The sequence below is a fragment of the Nicotiana sylvestris genome, chromosome 8 (assembly GCF_000393655.2).
Source record: "Nicotiana sylvestris chromosome 8, ASM39365v2, whole genome shotgun sequence".
Classification (NCBI taxonomy): domain Eukaryota; kingdom Viridiplantae; phylum Streptophyta; class Magnoliopsida; order Solanales; family Solanaceae; genus Nicotiana; species Nicotiana sylvestris.
Window position 1 is genome coordinate 151166753 of NC_091064.1, and position 27212 is coordinate 151193964.

The 27212-nt window shown below is 35.2% G+C and overlaps 2 protein-coding genes across 3 annotated transcripts; one reads left to right on the forward strand and one right to left on the reverse strand.

Moving 5' to 3' along the window:
- The first annotated feature begins 9731 nt into the window (after positions 1-9731).
- LOC104226586 (FCS-Like Zinc finger 10-like) lies at positions 9732-12139 on the forward strand. 2 transcript variants are annotated; one of them, XM_009778612.2, is made up of 3 exons: positions 9732-9945; positions 10463-11534; positions 11611-12139. In XM_009778612.2, the coding sequence occupies exons 2-3, from the start codon at positions 10501-10503 to the stop codon at positions 11759-11761; spliced, it is 1185 nt and encodes a 394-aa protein (XP_009776914.1). In that variant the 5' UTR covers positions 9732-9945; positions 10463-10500; the 3' UTR covers positions 11762-12139. The 2 variants fall into 2 exon arrangements, with proteins under 2 accessions (XP_009776914.1, XP_009776915.1); XM_009778613.2 differs by having other exon boundaries at positions 9732-9855.
- Positions 12140-13599: 1460 nt separating this feature from the next.
- LOC104226587 (probable E3 ubiquitin-protein ligase RZFP34) lies at positions 13600-20185 on the reverse strand. Its single transcript, XM_009778616.2, has 12 exons — positions 20067-20185; positions 17026-17247; positions 16745-16832; positions 16316-16375; positions 16102-16134; positions 15813-15890; positions 15610-15653; positions 14950-14990; positions 14762-14844; positions 14569-14660; positions 14374-14485; positions 13600-14287 (listed from the first exon to the last, which is right to left on the reverse strand). Exons 2-12 carry the CDS (start codon positions 17211-17213, stop codon positions 14174-14176), a joined length of 933 nt encoding a protein of 310 aa, XP_009776918.1. The 5' UTR covers positions 17214-17247; positions 20067-20185; the 3' UTR covers positions 13600-14173.
- Positions 20186-27212: the final 7027 nt, after the last annotated feature.

The window sequence follows — 27212 nt, forward strand, 5'->3', positions numbered from 1 at the left end:
AGTCGACAAAAGTTGTTGCAACTTAGGTTCATAATTTTACTTAAACATTAGGTCAAATGTTTCTAATATTTTCTCCTAATTTACAAGGAATTACGGGGTGATATACCAACAAAATTAAAGATCTATGAGTCTAGTTTCCAACGCATTAAACCGTTCATCGATACGATCTCGGAGTAGAGAGATATTCGCGTTTTCGCGAGACTGCGCCAAGCACCTCTCTATGGGGCCCACTAAGTCGGTTTAAGATATTTGGACCTATATAGGATGACTACAACCCGTTTTAAGTCATTTCTTTTCACTATTTTCAGACCTTAGAACCCTAGGAACATCCTCTCAAGGTTCTCTCAAGATTCAAGACCCAAAAAAAGGGCAAACAACACAAATCAAGTGTCGGGAATTCCGTGGCGCTAGTAAGTCTCTTGTTCTTCTTGTTGTTGCTCATTTTTGTGTCGTTCCAGCTCGTGTGGGAGGTTGTTTTAAAGGGTTTATGTTCTGTAAATACTCCCTCATGTTCTTAATATCAATCCTAGGTGATTTCAAGCCTTCTAAAGTGATTCTAGTGCCGAAAAACACTAATTGATCGCTAGTTTCGCTTTTTTGTTGTTGTGGCAGCATTGGAGGGATATTTCATGGAAATTTAAGGTCAAATTGGAGTTGTTCTTTCTGTATAAAGGTAAGGAACCTCTTACTCTATATGTATTTAAGATTATCCAAGTTGCGGCTAAGCCATTGAAGCTAGAACTTGTGAAATATATATCGAAAGGCTTGGTAGTAATGTTATTATTTTGTGGACTATTTTGCGTTGTTGTTGGGCTACATATTTTACTACTGTTTTGTGGAGTTTTGGAGGAGGAAGAGTGTGGAGAAACACCATATATATGTAGGGTTGTGGGATGATAGTTATTCGTAACATTTCCGGGTCGTTTGATACGACTACGGTGGTCGTCGTATGTATGGAGTGATTAGGCTGTGCGTGGACTATTTTGGGAGGCTCAATATGTTTATTATTGATGTTGTTTGGGCTGTTTGGTGACTGTTTTGAATGGTGTGAGGTCATATATATAGGGGAGGTGTTGTCCGTTTCATCGTAAAATAGGTTGTGGTCGATACATAATAGTTATGACGCTTAAATGATAACGATAGTATCGTTTCTCTTATTGTAGACTAAGGAGTTTTGACAATTGCATAGCTTGAGATTGGGGCAGTATATACAAGGTATGTGAGGCTATCCCTTTCCTTCTTTTGCACGACTCCGATTGTACATAATGTAATGAACGAGCTTCCAAAGATACTCTACTCTTAGAAGCTAGCAGTACTTACATTGTTTTCCCTCTTATGGAACGATTGATGTTAATGTTGCTTCTCTTATTCTTATGTTATCAATGTTGTTGGTACTTCCTGATTCTTATAAGGTTCATAGTGAAGAGTTAGTCCTAATAACGTGTACAGAGGATACCGACCTTACGTCACTCCGAAAGGTTTAGAATGTGATTCCATGAGTCGAGCATGCATTATATATATGTATCTATTTTACTCTACCGAGCCACGCTATAGTTGGCCGGGTACGGCACCTATTGTGCAACCACTGATCAGTTGGGTTTTACCGAGCTCCACGTGGCCGGGTACGATTCTACCGAGCCTATTATGGCCGGGTACGATATGATGATGATGATGCCCACAGAGGCGAATGCTTTAAAGGTTTATGTATTTATACATATGTATCATGCATTTCATGTTAGTATCCCTCAGAGGTACTAAGATGTTACAGGTTGTATATTCTCTATCCTTGCTTACATTACTGTTCGTATTTATGGTTCCCTGCCTTACATACTCAGTACTTTATTCGTACTGACGTCCTTTTGTTAGTGGACGCTGCATGTCGTGTTGTAGGTCCTGATAGACAGGCAGGGGCAGCTCCCCACCACAGTAGGCTGTCCAGTTCAGCGGTGATTGGCGAGATCCCTTCTCCGGACTTGCCTTGGTCTTGGTATGCATTTTTGTTATAGACATTATGGGTATGTCGGGGCCCTGTTCCGGCTATGTTGCAGCACTTATGTTCATTTAGAGGCTCATAGACAAGTGTCGACTCATGTATAGTTTGGTATGCCTTGTCGGCTGGTTTTTGTTATATAGTCTTTCATGGTAGCGTGGTAGCTCATACCTTATATGTAGTTTCTTGATTGTCTGGTCATCCCCTGCTATGTATGTTCATGCCGTCATATTTTATTGTTGGTTGTCCATGATCCAGGTCTACCATTTATATTGATCTCGTCAGCCCTAAAAGATAATAATGAAGGTTAGATGAAATGTACGTTGGTGCTCGGCAAGTGTGGTCGGGTGCTAGTCATGGCCCTCCAGTTTGGGTCGTGACAAACTTGGTATCAGAGCAAGTCTGTCCTAGGGGTTGTCTATGAGCCGTGTCTAGTAGATTCTTGATTATGGATGTGTAGCGCGCCACATTTATAATCAGGAGGCTACATGACATCTAGGGTTGTTACCTTCTTCCTGAATCTAGATCGTGCGTAGAGTTGAGTCGTAAGTGTTCGTCTCTAATATTCACCTTGTTTTTTTTCAGTGATGCCTTCGACTAGGAAGCAAACGATTAGTAGACGGCTTGATACAGCAGCGGGAGAGGGTACCAGTCAGGTGCCCCAAGTCAGAGCAGGACAAAGTGATATTATGATAATTAAAAAAGTAAAAGGAGATGAAGCATATATAAGTTGATAGTCTAGAAGGTACGAAAAACACTTGAAATATTCAATTTAAATAGTAGGAGAAGAATGCTTAAGGTATAAACTTGGGAGAGGTTTTTAATTTTTTAGACAAAGTTTGAGGTGGAAAATGATTTTTTTTTCCCTTTTAAGAATTAACTATTGTGATGAATTGCTGTTCAAAAATCAAAACTACCTAGTGGATTTAGGTTCTTATACCAACAAAATTAAACATTAATAATTGCACCTGATAATCAGATATAGATTGGCTTAGTTGCATTTTATGCGTGACCCATTGTCAGATTAAGCAATAATCTGTATTGTTTTGAGATGCGACCGGCATGATAATGTCAAGTTTAACTTATATAATAACTAATAATTAAGAAAAACATTAAACATACAAAACATGCTTTGACAGTTGTGTTTCCTAGCAACTTGTACAAATAAACAAACTTTCCAAATTTAAGTAATCTTACACGGAATCTTAAATATCTCTGTGGTGGCAAGGAAAATCAATTTTATTATTTGTACACATAATAAGTATTTTATTTTATTTTATTTGAGATCATGCGATTAAATAATAGTAACATATTATTTAAAGAAAATGGTGGTCACTAGACTTTAGTTTAAGAATGATGGGTCTTTTTTTAGTTAAGTTGAGATATATGACTTTTTTTTAAATATATAGAGAAATATGTTTTCACGTCATCTAATATAAAGGTTCGGCTGGTTGCATGAAATACTAGTATAAAATAAGAACGAATTTTTTTGAGATGACTTTTTCTTTTTTCTTGTTTAATATTCTTCAATAGGCTGTCTTTTAATTAGTTAAGCATCATAGTAGTTAATGATACTTTTAAGTACAAATAAACTATTTAAAGTGACCGGCCTGTTTGACAATGTCAAGGGACATAAAATGAAAACATTGAAACTTTGTGTCTACCCATCATACTAAATAAATATAATTGACTATAATTATATTATTAATGTGTTCGGCACATGTAATTAAGAAACTTGCAAGTTTATGCTGGACTATGACAATGAGTTTATTTATTAAAAAAAGAAGAAGAGTAACTGCAGTATACTATTTTAAATTAGAATGCTTAGGAAAAAATGTTAAATTTTATAGGAAAATCAATTAATAATTCATCCAAAACCTTTGACGGACATTTAGCACTACAGATTGTATCTCTATATGTTCTTAAAATTCACTTTAATCTCTACGTCAACTTATTTAGCTTCTCTATGAGAATATTTCTTGACAAATGTAAAGTAGTACATAATACAATGCAGATTCTTTCTTGTTTTAATGTACGACTTTATAGATACAATGGAGATGAAAAACCTTGGTAGTCGATAAAATATATATGTCTATTTCAGCCTCTACTTGTTTTACATTTTCCGAGTATAATTAGCTTTTAGTATATGTGTTTATTAATTTGTTGATAGCGATCTCCCTAAGAAGATGTCTTATTCTGTCACAATATGTTGAAAAGAAAAATGTTGTACATTATTCCAAAGTTGTCTCCATCACCATGAATTGCAAGTCCATCTTCATTCACAATATATAAAAAGAAAACAAATCCAATCGTGAGGAATTGCGTACGTATTTTGACCTTATTTGTACACAATTAAGCAATAGCCTTCAACTGTTATTGTTAACACCAAAATTTGAGTTCAAACTTATGTTCAACACACAACATGATTAATCGGCGTATAAATTACAATAAAGTAAGTCGAAATACCCAGTTCACTACATCACTTTGATTGGGGATGTGATTTCTAATACGAAATAAACAACGAGTTGGATTTGTTAACGATCAACTTCTCCATAAAAATATTGTTTACCCTTAAAATAAGTAACAATTGAATTTGTACGCGGTTTAAAGGATACGTAATTTAATTTGACACGAATGATCTAAGAACAACAATTAATTGAATCAAAGAAAAAACAAAACGATCAAACCAAGCGCAATGGAACAATTAAGCCTATCTTTAAGTTGAATCTTGAACTGATTCCGATCGAGCCCTCAAGCTGGGCTCTATTGCAACTAAGGAAAATGAGTAGCTGAAGAACAGTTTGAATAATAGCTATAAGACAAAAATTACTTTATTGCTTTGATATGCGTGCTTACAGTGGTGGTAAAATGAAAAGGTTCTCCCTTTTATATAGTATGGGAATTTCAATCCTAGTACAAATCTAAATAAGGTAAAAATCCTTTTTCTCTAGTAAATTATGATCCGCAATTGATATTGGGCGAGATTCGTGCCGTGAAATCCGGTTGATGGCGGATATTTCGGCCCCTCGTTCGTTCTTTCTAACCTTTTTCTCTTAACCCTCGATTCTTTGTTTTGCTCGACCTCGATTCCTTTCACGTTCGGCCATGTCCGAATCTCGGCGTGTTATTTATCCACTCGGGCTCTGATATGGGGAACCCTCAGCTTTACCCGAGCCTGCGATGAACCACGTAATCTCTTGTTTCATCATTGGGAAATTGGGGATAGCTTTATTTCCGAATTTACTCGTACACAAATATAAATAGAACATCTTGCACAATGATGTCTATAATCTGTTTACCTCGAAAATACGAGTAAGAATTAAATTTGATTAGTGGTTTTAAAGATATGTGAATTAGTTCAATATCAATTAATAATCAAGAAATGTGAAGTAGAAATGAAAGATAGAAGTGAATCAAACCAATGTTACTCAGCAGTAGTGACCTCAAGCTTAGTTGCCTCGAGGTGACTTAGGACAATAAGAATAATTAAGTAAGAAAAAGTAAAGTAAGAACAATAGAGCTAAAGGACAATTCTGATAAACAGTAGGCAAAACGTGGAGAGTAAATTCTTTGCTCAATGATTATATGATCTTACAAATGATTGGGATCCCTTTTATATAATAGGGGAATCCCTAAATAAGGAATATTTCTATTTACAATAAGGAATATTCTTGGTACAGCTGTCTAACCGCCTAGTACAGAATCGTACAATCATATTCCGGAATTTGTGCCACGATCTTAGGGACGTGGCAGGAATCTAGCTTACTCTGTTACAAATCCATAACGGTAATATTCCAAGTTCGAACATGCTCGCCCTCGATATGTATTGCGCTCCGTCTTCGAACTCGGGTCTGGTCCCTCGAGCTCGAACTTGGTCTTGCCCAGACTCGGACCTCGAACGACCTCGCGAGTATATAGATCGAAGGCATTTGATCTCGACCGTATACATAATCCAATCAACATTCTACAATCAAATACAACTCAATTCTGACCATGGTTACGTGATATATATTTTTACTTCGATTTGTTGATTGTTAAAGTTAATTAATTAATTAGATGTAAACATTCACATCACAGATAAATTTTACCATTTTTCTAATTATATTTTGTATGTATACTATTTGCACCTTGCGTTAAATAACGCAAGATCATTCTTAATTTGTTTAATTCTGTCTAACTGAGCATTTATTTTTACGTCCATATTTATATGACACATATTAAACAAAAAAGTTATAGGATTTATCACTGGAATTGTTTGCTAACGTTTTGACGTCAATAAAATAATAAATCCATTTTTATAATTTCATTTCCGACAATTACATTTTCAAATTGCCACCAGCAGCTCCAAGCAACGGTCAATAGAAAGAGCTCTTGTACCTTGTTCAGGGAGCCACCGAAAGGAGAAAGAGTTCTTTCGTTTATTTATTCACAAATATAATATAAAAAATAAAAAAAAAAAGGATCATTGAGTAGAATGAGTAAGATTACAACAATATACCTATTATCACTGGAACTCACTAAGTCAAGAGATGTCAATCGTGTTGTGTATATATATATTATAAAAAATTACCTAACTATACAGTATAATTTTTCGACAAAATGGTGTCAGTTGACACCCCTAATTAAGTGCACGTGACTCCGCCACTATCCATTATATTCTAATAAGTGGAGTTTGGCTAGGATACTATATAAGCAGATCTTATCTTTATCCTATGCAAGTAGAGAGATTGTTTTCGACAGACTCTCGACTCAATTAAGCACCATATTAATAGTAAAAAATGCAATATAAAAAGTAAACAAATCATGGAAAGGACATAAGCAATAGCGGGATAGTAACAAAACGAAACAAAAGCAATATCAAGTCATAATATGAATCCAAGAATAACCCACAATTAGAGTAATACTAAAGCTACTGGTATGCAAGGAAACATGCTAATCTTTAACTTCCACAATCTTCTATTAAGGTGACGTCCTCAGTAAGCTAAACATATGTCTTATCACGCATGTTTAATCACGTCACCCCAAATACTTCTTAAAATTCTCTTATTTTTAATCTGAGTTTTCAAGTTTAAATTTGGAATATAACAGTTTTTTAATAGGGGCACTTCCTTTTTAATAAACCTTATTGGACGCAAATCCAAATTATTAGATCCAAAGCAAATATCGGATATGTGGACGGATGGAAACAGAAAAAGAATTAATAACAAAAGAAAGGGAAAAAGAATAATTAGAAAAAGAAAAAGAAATTCTGAGGGCCCTACAAGGTGTTTAAGTTTGTCGTCTAGTGATGAATCATCATCACCAAAAAAAAGTAACTGAAACTCTGAAAAAGGGTGCCCTTTTCAAAATCTATACCCTACCCTTCCCACATTTTTTCTTTTATTTTTATTTTCTTTTTCCATCTTTTTCTAATGTATAATGATTTTTGTTTTTAATACAAGCACCAAATTCCAAAAATTCACATGCAATTGAATAAAGTACGACCCACCATGTACTACAAGTATATTTGCGGTACATATTGCTGAGTACCACATCTTTATTTTAACATTACTAAAGTTTTCCAAAAAAAACAATTTACAGTGTTGAAAAGACTGTATTGGCCTTTAATATTAAACCTTGAAAATGGTCAAATTTATCCCTATCTTATCCGAAACTGAGCAACTTAAGTTTCGTTAAACTTTTGATCTAATATTACTTATGTTGTTAGGAAAGAATATTATTTTTGCACTTGTGCCCTTATAAATTCTAACCCGAGATTAATTTTATACTATAGTCAAAAGGCGAGGATAAATTTGGATGTTTTTTTCGAAAATTTTGGCCACTTAAAAGCCATTCATTTCATGAAATAAAAAATTGTTAATCGCAAGGGCATATATATGACTATTTGCTAAAGAAAGGTACGAATGCATAAAATATAACAAAAAAAGTTTTAACAATTTTGGATAATACAAGGACGAATGTGAATCTTTTTTCATCTGACTTTAACCAATTCGGTCATAGTTGAAAAAGAAAAGACAAATTCGGCCATATTACCGCTGTTTACCTACTTACTTAATTATCCAAATAATTCATCATCTAGGAGAACTAGCAAGCTCAAAAGAGATGTCAGGTAATAAAAAATGATTTGGTTAAAGAATGATTTATAACAAATAATCTATTCATAACCCTTTTTATGTTCCCATCAATTATTATTAAAAAAAATACCCTTATGTCTCTTGTCAACTTGGTACGTTAACATTTCATTGAAAATACCGAAATAAAAAATATACAACTAATACATGACATTATGATGTGGTAAATTTTATAAAGGGAGAAATTAAAAAATAGCCAAATTTATAAGTGGTCATTCAAAAATAGCCATAATTTTAAAAGTAATCGAAATTTAGCCACTTTTCATGTAAAAAAAAAACTGAACGAAAACACTGTTCAAAATCCGGAAAAATACTCTAGTATAATATACTAGGGTACCAGCATAAGTATACTGGAACTACAGTATAATATACTGAAGTTCCAGTATAATATACCGGTCCAGCATAATATATTGGAGATTGGAGCACCGGTGCTCCAATCTCCAGTATATTATACTGGAACTTTCCACATGTTGGAGTTCCAGCATGGAAGTTCATATACGGGTGCACCGATCTCTAGTATATTATGTTGGAACTTTCCGTGTTGTAGCAAAATAGCACGAGTAATAATGCTTTCGCTAGCTATTTTTGAATTACCAGTCCGAAAACTGGCTAGCCCGTGCTATTTTTACGTTTATAAAGCTCTTTTGTTGGTCGATAGCATTATTCGTGAAATCACCTATGTATAAATTACTTAGTATATTACTATGATTTGGTAAAGTTAAAAAATTTGGGGGATCACTCGTGCAAGGATAATAAACGCATCTTCTTTTTCAGATCCATTTATTGTAAAAAAAAAAAAAAAAAAAAAACGTTTACGTATATAAATAACCTAATAACTACATATTTAGTAAGTAGTTCAACTAGTCATAAAATATCTTTAACACTTGTCAGATCATATTAATCCATCCTTATCCACAATTATTATACCAGATAATAAGAAGTAATTGGAAGATAAAGCATGACTTCACCTTTTTTCTAATACAAAATATTTAAGTCACAATTTTGTTGAAGTTGTCTTTAATAAATTGAACAAAATGAAAATAACTCTTTATCTTAAATTTTTAAAGTATAAGATCTAAACGTAAGGATTTCTTTTCTTATTTTCTATGTCGTTCCTACTTTATCCCAAAATGAATAAAAGAATGTGCATATTTAACGTTTTAATATTGACCAAAAACTATAACAAAAAAAAAAAGGAAACTAACCAAAAACCAATTAATTGATATATTCTAGTGAATTTGGTGGAAAAACTGTGGCAGATACATTCTACTTTGGTATACATAAAACCTATATATATATATATATATATATATTTTTTTTTTTTTCTAAAAATAATTAACTTAATATTCATCGAAGGTATAAAGAATTTTTACTCCATCAATACATTTAAATTAATATCACTTTTTAGCTTACTAGTATTTTATTTTTTTTGAGAATTACTTGCATTTATTTTTTGGTAGTGTAAAAATTAGTAGTATATAATAGTATGTTTCTACACTGTAGTTATAGAGGTATATTCATTGTATTATACTCCGTATTTCCATAACATTTTATACACTAATAAGAGAAAACGAAATGAGTATATGAGAAGCTCTAACTGTTACTGATTTTGATGCAATGTAAGAGAGAGAGAGAGATGTACTGAAGAAGCCACACACAACACAACACACACACAAAAGAAACTGTGAGAGATAAAGAGAGAGAGAAAGGGGAAAGAGCTCTTCACTCACACTGGTGCATTTTTTTCTTGCATTCTGTTCTTCTTTCTTCTCTCAGAAAACAAACACTCCATCTTTGAAGCTTCTGGAAATAAATCTACCTTAGGTGGTTTGCTTTTCCCTCTATGTTCATCTCTCCCCTTCAAATAATAAGAATTTTTTTTAAAAAAAAAAGAAGTGAAAACCGTCAAGGAAAAAATAAAATAAAAAATCAGCTTTTGATTGTTAAAGATTCTTGTGCGATGCATCACTCAAAGTTGGTTTCTTGAGAAATGGGGTTTATGTGGTTTGTTGATTAGATATGTCAATGCTGATTTATTTATTTTTCGTTAGCTTTTGGGTATTCATCATAGTTTCAAATATTTATATAATCTACATTTTCAGGTCGTTCTCTTGTTGACTCCTAGTGCTCTTCGATTTTGACTCATTTTTTCTTATTTCTCGCTATATTTATTTTTCTTGAAAAAAAAATTCCCCTTCAGGCAATAATTTATCTGGGTATTGGATTCTTGAAATATTTGTTCAATGTAGCTATTCTGTAGATGTATGATCTTATTTCTTTTAAATTTCTCATTTGTTTTATATTTTAGGTATTAAAGGAAAAAATCTTGATGTTGATGCAGGTGTTGGTGGAGTTTTAGGGCAGAGGGTTTAAGGGAGAATGCTGAGGAAGAGGAGCAGATCACACCACAAATTTCAACACATGGGACAACATTTGATCTCAGATTCCTATTCTCAACCTGATGTGTTGTTAGCTAATAGGAAACATAATAAAAATAACAACTTTTTCAATGTTCCTGTTCCTGCTGGTGTGTTTGTTGGGCTCAATAATCCTACTAAGGCTAGCTCAGAATCTGATTCAGTGAGAAGTCCTACTTCTCCACTTGATTTTAGGGTCTTTTCGAATTTGGGTAACCCCTTTAGGAATAAGGCTACCTGGGGTTGTTGCACTAAAGTAGGCCTTGGCATTGTAGATTCTCTTGATAATGATGATGAGATGAAGAAATCGGGGAAAGTTCTCCGATCATCGGATAGTAAAAACATTCTTTTTGGCACTCAAATGAAGATCAAGACACAGAATTTTCAGACCTGTGTTGAGGAACCTAAGTCACTCCCTAAGAATATATCGATTTTTCCTCATACCTTGTCCAAAAGCTCCAATCTTGAAAAGGGCAATTCTGATGTTGTGTTTGGAATTGGAGAAGCCCCATTAGAGCATGAGTTGTCGAGAAATTTTCGTTCTTTTTCTCTAGACTCCGGTAGGTCTATTGCCCATTTTGCAAGCTTGGCGAATCATTCCCTGAATTTTGGTTCTGGAAATGGAACGAATCCTGTGGTTTCACATACTCAATGTGCTAGAGGTTGCTCAAAGTTGGGTCCTATGCCAACATCGGTTGGCTCTAGCGCTAGCTTAGTTGGTGCTATTTCGGCGAGTGACATTGAACTTTCTGAGGACTATACCTGTGTGAGAACCCGTGGACCTAATGCCAAAGTAACTCATATTTTTGGTGACTGCATTTTAGAATGTCACAACAATGAATTGACCAATTTTTGTAAGAATGCTAGCGAGAAAACCACATTGCCTGAGGTGGTTGACAGCTCGGGGGTTCTCACTTCATATCCTTCAAGCGATTTTTTGCGCTTCTGTTACTCTTGCAAGAAGAAGCTGGATGGAGAAGATATTTACATGTACAGGTCTGTTGATATTCGGTGCATTTTTAAATGGTTTTAGTCACTCAATGATTTTGACAATGAAAGATGTTTTTTGCAGAGGTGAGAAAGCTTTTTGCAGCTTGAACTGCCGTTCCGAGGCGATTTTGATTGATGAGGAGATGGAGAAACTCAATAATGATTCTGAAAACACTATTAAGCCAAACAGCCGGGATGAAGTTTTTGAGACCGGCTTGTTCATTGCTACATAGGATGCTGCAATTGCGCTACTAAGCCCATGATTGACGAAACGGCCACACGGTTTTAACAAGTAGAAACCCTGATCATCTGTTTCCTAAGAGCTGTTTTTTTTTGTGCATCTGTGTGCAGCCATGGATGATCAGAGAATGTATTGCTATTTGTGTGAACTGTCTTTCCTTTCTCATGGTCTTAGTGGTTAAACAATCGCAAACAGCAAGTTTTGCTTTACATAGTTCTGAATCTGATATGTAATAGTGGAGTATAATCTCTGAAAAAGAATCTTAATTACAAGGGTTGTAGCCCATCCTTGTGGCTCCCCAATTTTTGGTTTCTCACCTGCTAAATAGTTTGGCAAAGTCTGATGAATATAAATGTTTCATGACTACATATATTGCTTCTAAATGTTACTCTAGTAGTGTATCACCGACTCATACCAGTATTACTTGTAACACACTAGGCCATATATATAGTTGTCCTCATTGTTTACTGCTAATCGAATTCGACTGTCTGGTTATGTCAAAGTGTTTGTGACTTGTGAGATGGTTTCTTGATTGTGATTCAGCCTTAAGTGATTGTGTGATGGTCGCCTATGCTGGTAAATTTTGATTTGGCCTTCTACTCAGATGAAGATAGCATAGGCTCTTGAGGTTTCTGTTCTTACTGTTCTTCAAATACCCCTCAAAACCAATTGCTCCCTGAATTCTAGCTCTTTACTTTGATCCTCAACTTATTATCTTTTTTCTTGAATGTACTTGGTCGACATGTTGGGAATGTATTTTAGTCATGTTAGTATGTTTAGGTCCTATGTTTTCTAGGAGTTTCTTAGTCCTGCCAGATTTACGTATCCGTGGAAAATATCGAGAACTTCTAATACCTTTTATTTCTGTTTTGCACAACATTGGTCTGAGATGAGCTTAAATGGAGCAGACATGGTTAGTGAGGATTCATGTAGCTGATCTAACTTGCTTGGGGTCGAGGCATAGTAGTTGTTGTACCAATACTTTGTAGCTCCATTTTATTTCTTCAGATTTAGCTACACCAATTCTGCTTCAGTTTAGGACATGATATGTTCTGTTGTGTTACATGAGCAGCTGTCTTTTTTATTCTTTCTCTAGCTTTTAGGTTAGCACAGACATGTTTGTTTATTCTAACTACTTGAGACATCCTCATCTTTAAGAACCCCCTTTGGCTTTAATTTTGTGCTTCAACTGCAATTGGAGAGGGAGTCTCTTCCACTGTTATTTAGGGATTGATTGGTTTCCCTGAGAACACTGTTGGGAGATTGAGAGAATGTTGGGCCATGAGCTGCCATATTTGAAGTCTGAAGGCACTACTGAAATATGGATTGCCTTTGCTAAAGCATTATCACTTTTCCTGGTTTCTTTCTGTACTTGTTTATGTTTCCTATTTTGTTTTTCTGTTATTTTGTGAGGTTATTAATTTAAGTAACTTGGGTTGGGTGAAAATTGGACAGGGAGTAAATGGAGCTCGCCTCACTTGGTAAGAAAGAGTACCCCTCTGGTCCGTCTCATCTTTCATTTCAGGAAAAAGAAAAGGAAAGAATGTAGCTCAAATTATGTCACTCAAGAAAACTAAAAAAGGCATTAATTGTTTTCGTCCTTGTTAGTCTAAGATAGCTTAGTCATTAATTACTCATTTAAGGAAGAAAAGGGAGATTTGGTTAGAAACTCATTACTATTAATGCTATCGTACTATCAAATAATCTTTTAATTGGTAATCCAAAACCTTACAAGCCAGGTAAAAACCACCGGACAGCAAAAATTGTAAGTGAACGTTAATTTGCTTAATGTAAAGAAGCCTCAAATCCAGTAAAAGGAAATCCAAGAACTGCAAAATTAAGCCAGTCCAGTATAAACCGATACCCGACGGCAGAATCTGACTAGATTTGACGTGATAAAATAAAAAAAGAAACAAGCGAAGTCTTAAGTACCTTCTGCAAAGAATGATACTTTGAACTAATGCATTATCTTGATCTGTAGTTTACGGTATCACACAGACACAACGCATCAGGTCTCAGCCACATTTTACTCGCTGTGGACTCTGGTAGAAATGATTGAATAAAGCTAAAGGTAAACATATGCTGCCAACACTAGTTTGGTAACACTGAACAATTAGTCAGTGTCTTCTGATATACACTGGATACTTCACGCAGGAATTTAGAATTGTAGTGGATGCCACACCTACCACAAGGAACAACAGAAATTTTTTGAGGAAATGCAAAAGTACGAGAACCCCAGAAGCGCTACAAGCAGGATCATGTTGGAACCCCCTCTTTCCTTCGTTTCTTCTGCAAGAGCCAGCTTTGAAAAGCCCAATCACTTCCCACTCAGAATATAGCATTCTAACCACATTGGGCGGCAATCATTTTCACATCACAGCCAGACTATTGATATTTGGTCCTCCTATCTGCCTCTTGTTTGGCGGGTGTTATAAGATTTGCAACATGGACATTTCTGGGCCACAAAATGAAATTGCACTTCTGAGGTAATTCCACAATCATTACAAAGAATCCAAACCTGCGATATCACCCAACACGGTCACTTTCTTAAGCTCGTATGGCACATTAATGCAGCAATTAAAACGATTTAGAAAATACACTTACCTTCTTGTCTTGATAAGATTCAGGCATTGGTGCTGCGGCAATCTCCATGTCAAATTTCTCCCACACCTTTGACATATCACATACCGACTTAGAGCATAGAGGACAAGCATATCTGTTGCAGAGAATGTCAGTTCAACCTATCAACACTCTAAATGCATAGGACAACAAGAAAAATTACGAATAACAATAACTTACTGGTAGTGTTCCTGCATCTCCTTCAAACAGTTCTGGTGAATAGTGTGTCCACAGGGCATGACTGTTACATCGTTTACCGACTCAAACAGATACTGGTGTATAACCATTCTCATGTCATTTGTTTGCAACAAAATGCCGATCCCAAAAAAAGATTTAAACGAGGGAAACAGAGAATTTTTATTTCAATCCATACCTCAAAACAAACAGGACAGTCATGATGCATTGCTCCCTCTACACAAGGGTGGCTTTTCTTCAACAAAACTGAATAGCAACATCCTGAACCATACACCGATCACATAGTAAGAGAAACGAAATACCAGAGGGAGAATAGGAATTGCACGCATAGGAGATATGCTAAACAAAGGAATGTTTGACACTTACTGCATTTGGAACAGTGGAAGAAGTTCTCCATCCCACCAATCCTAAATCAAGAAAATAATGAAAATGAAACATCAACATCATAACTGATGCAGAGCTACGACGCTAACACGTTTGAACATAAATTCCCAAATATTTATTGAAAAAGCTGATTTCGGTGAAGTTTGATGTGAAATTGAAAATATGTTTGGACATGGATTTTGGGGCAAGTTTTGACATGTTAAAAGGTCCTTTTTTTTCTTCAGCTGAAAAGTCCCAAATGGTCATGATTTCGCCCAAAAAGAGGTCTTAAGCTATATTTGGGATTTGAAGTTTTGGTTTTCAAAATCTTCCAACAACTAAATTAATTCTATAAAAGAACACATATTTGAAATTTCTTGTTTTGGAAAAAACTTCCAACACTTACGGCCAAATGCCTACTAAATGTTCTGGAAAGTGTGAAACAGAAGATTTCAGATGAATTGGTACTGTAATTGCAAAGTGTGTCTGTTCATTACTACTCTTAGATGAGAGGAGCATACGTGTTATCTCCTTTTCTTTAGTTGCTCCCCTTCGCTCAACCAGAGATTCAACAGAGATAAGGAAAGATAGAGGGGGAGGGAAGAAGGAAGACAAAGGATATGGAAAACAGGCAAGGCAGGAAAATTAACAGAGTAACCATACCTGCAAATGCCACAACCATTGCAGTGATACTGTCTCTTGGATATCTGAAAGATGATAAATGAGAAGAGGTTAGTCAGCACATTACATATCAGAAATATTTCGGTTACACATCGGCATTTCCTGCTACTATCCACTCCTAGCACTCAAAAGTATTTATTAAGCATTTTACTCTAAATACTAAAGTGAGGAGAGTTTCGACTTACATCATCATCAAATAGCTTACAGGTTTCACAGAAATACTTCCCCATGCACACGCCACAACTGATGCAAACTTGCCGAACCTGGAAGAGGACAAAAGTTATAACTGGTCAATGCAAGCTGCTTAGCAAGAATAGCAAGTACAACCCAATAGAACTCAGTTCTCTTTGGGTTCCTGGTCAATAAACTGTCTTAACACACTGAAGCATCAAAATCAATATATCTCTGGCTAAAAGGACTTGCGCCGCTCAATTGCACAACAGTAACCACAGAAAAGAGGGTAAGACCACTCACCTCTTGCTCAGTATCACAAAGCGAGCATATAACCTGCAAAATACCCCCAAGAAATGAGTACACTTTTTCTCAGACCTCATATTCAGTTTCATACAGATTAAATGAAGAGAAGGTGAAGCTAGTTGATGGGAAGGAGACAAAAGGAAGAGAATCATAAATAGGAAAAGAAAAGTTATTGGCACAGAAGATAGTATAAAACAAGTTGGAGCATTACCCTTTCCACCTTGTGACGAGGAATCTCATGTCGAAGTTTCTGGTCAATGTTGATATTGTTCTGTACACAAGCAAATATATTAGTATAGTCTTGACCAATCAAAGACGGAAAATGGATAATCTAGAGAACAATTTGCTGACAAGGTAAAAATCTATCATGACATGTAGCGGTGAGGAATGCTGTGAAGTGTAAATCAAGGTGTCTCTCAGCCAAAAAGTAAAATACAAAAAGAGTGCCTTCAAACAATTATGCAAGTATCGCTGGATGCAGGTACTTTATTATCTGGAATTTTACTGTAGCGTATTGTGCAAGTCTTCAGTCACAATTACGATGACAGAAATATTACTATTTGTAAGTGTGTACTCAATTCCATCTCCAATTAAAATGTCTATTGCCCAAATTATGAGTCCAACAATCATAAGGACTTACCTTAGCTTCGTTATGACAATGCCTGCAGACGAATATTTCATTGCAGCAAGGGGCTCTAATGCGACATCTACGCCGATAGTGAGAACAGCTGGAAAAGAACATATATTAGTGAATAATTGACAATCATATGTCCAATATGTATGAGGTATAGCCTAACATAGTGTGAGGATTTGTATTTATACCTTCAAGAATATAACAGAATTGTTGATAGAATATCAAGGCAAGAGTGATTGGACAAAATAGAAATAAGTTCACCGTCATGAATGAGATAGAGAACATACCCATATTCCAAGTATCCTCTGTCAAGGGCTTCTGTAGAATAGGATTTTTCTTCACGTGTTCCATCCTCAGGCAAGTAGCCCTCATGGAAATTCTGAACCACGTCAGCATCACTCATAAATATTACGTTGTGCATGTTTATTGTCTCAGAACGTGGAGTCCCTGAATGTTCAATCACTATGCTTCCCATTGAGCCTTATGTATGAACTTAACTACTACAAGCCCTGCATCCAGGAAATAGTTAAGGAAAAAGTCCTAAAACCTACAAAGGCATGTCTACTTGCCCCTCCAAATGGGCAAAACACCTCAGACAATGTTGCTTTCTCGCACATTGTAGAATATCAATTGAAACCAGCAACTACAAATTCCAACTAAGGTTGAACAGCTCCAATCAGCAAACTCCACCGTGAGAATTCATCAAAACAAGTTGATCTACAAGAATCCACAAGTGGGTCCACAAGGAACCCAATCTAGAACTATCATGAAGCATTGCGTAGCTGCAAAGCGTCCAGCAGTACATAATAATGATTGCATGATCACTTCATTCTTGGAGAAGTCCTCCATTTAAAGAGATACTGACGAAGGGTAGTCCAACCTAAGGTAAAAGCAATGGACAAAGCATCAAACCCGTCCCACAGAGAAAAACATTAGGGGAAAAGTGCGAGAAACTGCAGAGATGAATTATTTTGCTGTCCATCGAGAACAACCCTACCTCTGTCTGAGATTCTGCACCATGTAGTCTTCAACAAGGGAAACTTACCCTGACCAAGAATTTTGTAAGTCCTAACTGCGTGTTACTTGGAAGCCTCATTGTCTGAAAGGAAAGTGTTATCAGTTGTGTAACAATGTCCAACTGGTCCATACTCTCCGGCTCATCTTTTGCCTTTTCTTTATCTTATTCTTTTTTTTCCTTACTTTTTACTTGTTTCTTCCTTTTCAACCTGAAGTTTATCTTTGCTAACCAAGACCTCATCAGTGGACATGCCTAATATTTTAGGATGACTACAAGTTTTGAAATACATATAAAAAGCATCTTGTGCCTTAATATCTATCTTTTCGTGGTCCAACTTCCGGTGCTCGTGTAATAAATAAAATTGTATGCAGTCAATACCATCTGTTAAGGAGAGTTACAACCACATATGAATGATCTCCTTCAGAAACCTAAGATTAAATCGGTTGGATGACAAAGCATAGCAGAAGGAATTAACATGCCAAGTCTTGGAAAGCACTCCAAACTCCCAATCCAAATGCTGCCTATTAAAGGAAGGCAATAACTGCTAGTACCAGTAGCCTCTATGGTTACCAGGTTACCAGCAAGTTGAACAAAAAATAGGAAAAAGGACACAGAGTGATGAACAAACTGAACAGAAGATTGACATGGATGTCCAAAGGAAAGGGCACTTGTGATGACTGCTGCTTCCGTTTGATTCAAGTTCCCAATTTTGCTACTTCAGATTGATTGAATACGTATGTAGAAATGCTAATGTTTATGCCTCAAAATTTCGTAACAGAAAAGGAACAGATGAAAAATATAACAATCCTCTGCACCAAGTTATTCCATGTAAAGATTGTTTTGATATATTTTCATTTAAAACAGTATTAGATCTTCAAAATCTTTGTGACTTGTCTATTGTTTATCATTTATATAAGGTTTCTGGACAGTCTTACAATTCCATATACTCAATACCTCCCTGGAAGTTCGATTTAAAACTGCAGCTTACATACTATCGAAAGACACCATGGACAGCATACACTGAAATCGCAGTCATGATTGCAGAGTAAATTTGACAACCAACAAGCCACGCAAATTTTTGCTGAACCACCAGCTGTTCTGATAACATCGGTAACTGCCCTACTTGAGAATTCCTAATCTCTATCTTGCCAGATGTTCACAAAATTAACCATCAATTCCAGTTGACACACTTTTCACCTTAGGCATCCATTGTTATTTAAGCAATGTGAATAAATCATGTACGAGTTCAAGATAAGTTGGCAACACATATCCTGAAACTGTAGCTACCTAAGATTAAACTAGAATTTTCCACAAAGTGCTCTATCATCTCAGGTCCAAAGAAAGCCAAACTAACACAGAAATCGCATATGGAGGTGACAAAAGCTGCTGCCACTCACACAATCCATCAACAAAGATAAATTCCTGAATAGAGGATCAATTACACTAAATGCATCAAGAAACGAAGGTAAGGTTAATGAAGCCATCAAAGCTGGAAAGTACACCGATCCTATCAATCAAACACTATCCATACTTACACATTGCATACATTATTTTATTTAACAAAGAACAAAACCAGGGCAAAGTAACAATAATCAGACACCTAACAGACCAAGCAGCAGTCACAATTAAACAATTGCAAGGCAACTATTCACAGCAGAACAACTGCAAGCAAACAAATGGATTGTGACCTCAAGCACAGAAAACACGATCCCCAACAAAAACAATTACTTTTCTTTCTTCATCGCACAACAATCAAAATTCCTATAAATTCCACAGAAAAACAAAATCATGACAGAAGCACAACAATCAGAATAGTACAAATTCCACCAAAAGTCCCTTTGTTCCAACTAAGGCCTACGCATCATAACTCATATAAGCAAAAAAAAAAAAAAAAAAAAAAAAAAAAAGCAAAGCACAGACATAAAAACAAAAGTTGAAAGCTTCGGCGATAGAAGGTGAAAATGCAAAGAAAAACAAAGCCAGCAATACGTGCAGAGAAAAACAAAAGAAAAAAACAAGCTTTTAGCAGAATTACACCTAATGCACCAATTCTCTATGTAAATAACAGAGAACCAATAAAAACGCGCGATTATTTTCCTTTCCTTTTTCTTCTAGGGATGCGATTATTAATAATTTCAAAGAAAAAATATTGGAGTAATAAATTAAGCATAAAATTGAATTGATCACATACCTAGAAAATAAATAAATTTCAAGCAAAACAATAGCCAAAATAATCGAGCAAATCAGAGGCTTATATATATAAAGCGTATATAAAAGAAATCTAACGCAAAATCACTTAGAATAACGAACTTTCAACTCGATCGTCGATCAAAACCGCTCCGAACAATTCTCCGACCTGCAAATCGTAAGTCCAGCAAATGCAATGCAGAAAAATGCACGCAGTTTATAAGTATATATATATATATATATAATATATATATATATATATGTATGTATGAAGGTCTCAGAGAGGAGGAGGAAATGGAGGATTTTTTTTTTTTGTTTTGTTTACGGAGGATTCTGCGAAGGGTTTAAATGTGTGTTGCTTTTATAGTTGGGTAGCAGGGTGGTGGGGTAGGGGGTACGAAGAATGGTTTTCGAGAGAGTTCCAAAAAAATGAAATCTGTGGGCTGAATGCTGTGAGGTGGTGACTGAGATTTTAGATTATGAAAGCTGGCAATTCATGTATCTTTTGACAGGTTTTTATTATTTTTACTATTTCACCCTTATAATCTTCTCAAAATATCTACTCACCACTGTACAAACCGTTGTTTTTTTCTGTGGAAGATATCTTTTTCCTTTTTTTTTCTTCTTTTTTTTCATGGTTTAAACTTTACGAAAAAAAGAGAACCATCGTTTTATTTTTGTGGACAAAAAAGGTACTGTATGTCGTTTTTTTTACATACACGAGGAATTAAGGACATTAATCAGAATATAAGAACCCAAGTTTATTAAATTTTTCTATTAAAAAGTAGTAGATAAAATATGAAATTTTATGATAAACACATTAAAAATGAAAAAAACATTCAAAGTAAAAGATGTGCAAAAAATAAATCTTAATATCAAGGCTAATATGCATAAGCTTTAGCATGAGAAAACATCCACGCCACGCAACGTGTTGAAATTGTCCATGTTGAGAGGCGTTAAATTCAACTCGTTGGCACTTAAAAAGTGAAAGCATCTCCTTGCAGGGCAAGGGCGGTGCTAAGAATAAGATAGTACGTACTAGTATATATTATCTGTTCGCAGTTGGCCTATCAAAAACTTTCCAGGTAGACCAAAAGATGATAGATTTTTGGCCAAATACATAGACACCCCTTAAAACTTGACCCAATTTTTCATTTTGGCACTTTAACAAAAGCTTACTAGATTCCATGTGTGATTTGTCTCACCCTTGTAGGCGCGTGAGAGCCATTTTTTAAGCCAAATTTCATACTTCCAATGTAGAGGCGGATCCAGAATTTAAATCCTATGGATTCAATTTTAATATTTTTAACATTGAACCCATTATATTTTTAAAGTTATGAGTTTATATCTATTTTTTTACAATTCTAATGAATTTTTACATACAAATTTTTACTCCGCGTAGAAAGTTATGGGTTCAGTTAATCCCGTAGTTACTACTGAAAATATATATATATATAAAAAATTCCACGAGAGGGGGGGGGCAGAAAAAACAAAAAAAATAATAATTTGAAATTGCAATAAAAAATTTTGCGTGGGGTGGGGGGGCAGTGGGGTGGGGGTGGGGGTAGCAACTGGGTATTTGTCCGCGCTGTATTTTTACTTGGGATAAAAGTTTTTGTGTCAAAGTGGAACAAAAGAACCCATTATATTTTTAAATGTTATGGGTTTATATCTATTTTTTTACAATTTTAATAAATTTTTACATACAAATTTTTACTCCGCGTCAAAAGTTATGGGTTCAGTTGAGCCCCTAGTTATTACTGAAAATATATATAAAAAATATTTTTTCCACGGGTGTGGGCAGAAAAAACAAAAAAATAATAATTTGAAATTACAAAAAAAAAGGTAAAATTTTTTTTTGGGGGGGGGGGGGCAGTGGGGTGGGGGTAGGGATAGCAGCTGGGTATTTGCACGCTCTGCATTCTTACCTGGAAGAAAATTTTTTGTGTCAAAGTAGAACAAAAGAAATGAAGTTGGAGGGCCAAAATGGAACAAGACTGAGTTAAAATGCCAAAATAAAAAATTGGGCCAAGATTAATGGACTGTATATATATTTGGCCTAGATTTTTTATTGCATGAACATTTCTTTCTTCTTTTTCTTTTTTTATTTTTCCTTTTCGTGACTTGATAGAATATATCATGTCACGAAGTTAATTGTTCTATAGTAAGAGCTCTCTACCCAATACAAATAAATATATTATTTTAAAAATTATAAAATATTATTAAATAATGTGATTGGTTTGTAAAATAAAAGTTAAAAAAAGTATAAGCTACTAAAAAGATAATGTTGATCTCGAAGAAAACTTGGCCATAGAAGTCCTCAAATACATCATTGTGATTTATAAGGACTTCTGGGAGAATATTTTATGAAAATTATTGGTATATTTGTGACCTAAGTAAGCAAATAATAATATTTCTCAAATAAAATAAATTTAAAAATTAAATATTTTGATCTTTTGGGAATAAAAATGTTGGCTTATAGCTCATAAAAAAAAATTGGATAAGTGAAAACATCTAAAAATTACTGATGTGGGCTTAATATTTTACAACAAATAATTAAATATATAGAAATATCAAAAATTGTCATTTGTTGAAATAACTAAAAAGACGATGACAATTCGTTAAGAATAGATTTCGTCTATAAATTGAATATGTTTTTTTTTTCTAAATTAAAATTAGGACACCAACGATGATATCTTTCTTCTTTCATTGGTTAACAAAGAAAATTGCATCTTGTTGAGCCTTAAGTTTTATTTTTCTCATAAATGAAAATATTTTGTTTTTGTTCTTCATGCTTATAGCACACGTGATCCCTATATACAGAGGCGGATCTAGGATTTTAGTTCTATAGGTTCAGCATTTAAAGTTATGGGTTCATATCTACGATTTATTGCAATTTTAATGATTTTTTACACTTAAATTTATGATTCGCGTTGAAAATACTGGGTTCAGTTGAACCCGGTGCTTCTATACTGCATCCGTCACTGCTTATATATTATGACTATTGCATAGAAGTTCATATATAAAAGGATTTAATGTGCAATTTTTTTAGTTGATTTTTAAATTTCTAAATTTTAGAGAAATAATTTAATAACTATTTTGTCCAATGTGAAAGTCATTTTTAAAAGGTAAAAAAAAGCGAACGATATTTCGCTAAGGGTTTCTTGCTATAAAAAATTATCATTTGTTGCAATACTTGTCGCGCCCCCTTTTTTTCTCGTGAAGTCGGATTTATGACATTTGGAGGGCCAACTCATTCCTTTTGGGAACTGGGTTTTGTGTTTGAAGAGTCGCCACCTAATTATTAAGGTGCATTAAGACACCAATAGAAATTCAATTCTAAGTCATTTGAATAACCAGAGTTTGGGTAAGGCTTGAAATTATCCTAAGGGGAAGGTGTTAAGCACCCCTCAGGATCCACTAGTGTGGTTTTCGGCTAGACAATTATTGTGAATTTGGGGTGCAATTAACATATAGGCAAATAAGGCTCAAATAAGAGGGGATTTCAACGCATAAAAGGAAGAACATTTTAAAGAAGCGTTTTTTAAAAAAAAGAAAGAGTTTGCAAATAAAAGAAAGGGGTCCTAGGTTTATATTTAACATGGATCACCCCACACAATGTCCGGTAATCACTCCTCAATGAGGGGATACACGTGACATTATCGTGTGGTCATCATATCCATATCTACCTTTTCCCACCCCGTTTAAGTTACTAAAGCGTGGATTGGTCTCGAACACTATTGCATGCTATTACCCGTCCCATTTCTATCAGTCGCGGAGGCACTTAGGACTACTAACTAATCTTAAAGGGGAAGGATATTTGGCTTATTTGGAAGTTTCAAAGGTAAAAATTCTAAGGCGGCATACAAAACAGATAATATGGCATATAAGGGGAAACATATAAACAGACAAAGGCTCAAATACACCTCCTTGAACAGACGCACATAACTAGCATGACTTACACATACTTTTTAAGTCTAATTAAATACTAAAGACGAGGGGAGCCCGGTTATTGAAGTAGTTTAGTTTATCACATAACTCAGGTAAGAAGTCCGAATCAGACCTGCCTGCTGGTTGTAGCGATTAGCAAAAGCGGATCCAACTTAGAGTTATTACGCTAATGCTTGCTTAAGTGTATATTGATGATACCCTATAAGCGTAATATCTACTGAGTTCAGAAGGTGATGAGACAGTAAAAATTCGAAACAAATTGTTTGAAATCCTATAGGCATGCCTGCTAAACCTTGTTAAGTGAGGGAATTAGACTATTAAAAGGAGATTCATAATGGACAAAATTAGACAGACAGATTCTGCAAGTGATGCTATCTACTATTACTGATTTTAATCCCTATGAACATGATATCTAACATTGAATGTAAATGAAGCGGATCAGACTTATTTAAGAATCCCTACAGTCATGATTTCTACATGTTACTGATTTTAACACGTTACTGGGTTATACCCATTTAGGCCCTAAAACAAGATATCTAAACGGTGACAAACATGCAGAACTTTAGAATGAAATCCTATAGGCAGGTTATCTAGATGTGAAGTTGAACAAGAAGTCCTATACACATGGTTTCTAAATGCAGTTTGCATAATTAAAATACTTTATAGGCATGATTTCTAAATACAGTTTGCAGAAGTAAAATACCCTATAGGCATGATTTCTAAATGCAGTTGAATATGCAGAATTTAAAGTAGTCCTATAGGCATATTTTCTAAATGCAGTTGAATATGCAAAATTTAAAGTAGTCTTATAGGCATATTTTCTATCCTTGCATGCATAGTTACACAACTCTTTTCACTAGCCAGCCCCAAATATTTGTTACAAACCAGGAATACTAAATACATCAGAAAATGCAAAGAAAAGAATTACAACCAGAGGAAGCCTGATTCTTGACTTCCTCACTAAGTTATGAGATGAACCAACTCAAAATACCATTGATCCAAAGCCTTTCTCAGCCTTGAGTGTGTCAGAGCTCCCTAAGGGCTTTAATAGGACCCCGGGCAGTGCTCACACCCAAGTTTCATAATCAGAATATGGACAAGTGCAGTGTGGAAATGCCAGCCCTCATGTGTCCAAGTTCAGAGGGAGCTCATAGGTCCCAAGGCAAGGCTCACATGAAGGGGGCAGAACTTAAGTCTAAGAGGAGAGTGCAAGTGCAGAAACATAGTTTTAAGAACTGAGGAAGTAAAGAAGGGGGAAAGAGGTGCTGGGAAACAGCCACTAACACTTCAAACAAGTCGATAATTTCACACCAAGGGGGCAGAGGTTTGGGAATCCATTGCAAGGAGCCTATATACTTAGGCATGGGTCGATTCTAGGCATGCACAACAGTAGGGAGTGATGTCATGCTTGCAAAGTCAACCACAACATACAACATAAAAGGGAAACATAGAGGTTATGATCCCAGGAGGATCAAGTTTGGGTCATGCTCAGCAATGTTCAATGTTGTCATGCCCCAAACAAACCATAAGTATTAAACATACCGGGGCAGGGATTTAAGATTCATAATACATTAATTCAGCACAGGAGAAAGAAGTTACAGCATGCAAAATAAGGGTACTAAATTAAATATAAGCAGTAGGTAGACAAGAATGCAAGAATCATTAAGTAACCATGTTGTGGTTGATGCTGAAAACTTAATTAGAACATACCAGTCAAAGAAGCAAAGTGCAGTAAAGAACAGTAGTAGGACTTCGAAATATAGCTTTGGTTTTCAGCCAGCTAAATAGGCCACAGTACCAGTAACAAAGCAAGAGAGAGTATTTTTGAGTGTAAGTGTGAGTTCAGAACTAAAAGTGTTCGTGCCTTTATGTTAATGAGGGAGTATGTATATATAGTAGTTCGAAACCATGTAAAATAAGGCAAGAATTATAATTGTATAGTATTACGGAACCAAGTACTAATCAGAATCAAATTAATACAGGTACTCCTTTAATTAAGGGGCAATCAACCAACGGTAATGGGCAGAAAGAGCATCATGTATAGAGTAGACAATGAGGGGTAAGTACATAGGGGTTCAATTAAGGAAACAACCAATGAATAATCAGTAAAATACTCGGTTAACCAAATAAGGTAAGAAAACAAAATAAAGTTGCAGAATATGGAGATAATCGAAATCAGCACATAGTAAACTTTTAAGTCCTCTACCTCTAGTGTCCCCTAGTCTAACCCTTTCAGTGACCAGTTTCTAGATTATCTCTTTTGCTTTTGATGACTCTGGCAGTTGTTTCTTTTTGTTTTTCTTTTGTGGTGTGGATGGAATGCACTTGTACTGCTCCTGCTGATAACAGTCCAATTTCTGCTTTTACTGTAATGGCAAAGGTTTATGTTTTATAAAAACTATCCTCTTTTGTTGTTTACTGCTTATGTTTCTCTGCTTTTTTTTTTATTTATCATGTTGTGTGCACATATGTGGCATGAGTTAGCTCGGCTAAACTTCTTTATGTTGATTATTTGTTTGTGTACTTTTAATGATGCCAAAAAGGGGAAGTATATTGAAATAGGGATCTGATTAAGGAGGAAGCATAAAGTCAGGAGGAACTTGTGAAGTTCTTGTTACTTCATCTGGTTAATTTTGCTCTAAACATGTGTTAACAATTTCTAAGTTTGTCATCATCAAAAAGGGGGAAATTGATGGGTTTATAATACCTTAGCTTTATGTTTTGATGATCTAACAAACTTACTGTCAAAGAACCAGATAAGGAACCTGACACGCTTGGTACACAACTGAAATCAACGGACTCCAGCTAATGTGAGTTGCTATGACTTCAGAAGATAGAGATTCAATACAGGGACCTGATACCCTTGTGTTTCCCTGACAACAATACGAAATCAACTGTCTACAGCTGGAAAGTGATTGTCTGTACTGTACACAGAAACAGTGCAACACAGTTCTGCAGTCACTTCTCATTTGACCTACCAAGTGATTACATCATCCAAGTGATGTCATCCATGTTGTATTAACATTAAACATTACAACAAAACATCACTTGGACACTTGAGAATTCATTCAAGCATCTGACACTCAAGCATTCAATTCTCAAGTACATCAAAAACAAAGTTTAACACTACTACGGACCGGATTTTGTATGTCCTTAGTTGAGTTGTAACTTTGTAATTGTTCTTTATTGTAATTCCTACTTTGTTTATCTAGAAACGTTGTTTAGAAACCTCTTGTAAAACCATAAACCCTTAGTGTTTGTGTCGTGACTAGAGTTAGTCATGAGTTGAAGTCTTTGTAATAGGTGTATTGCAAAGTG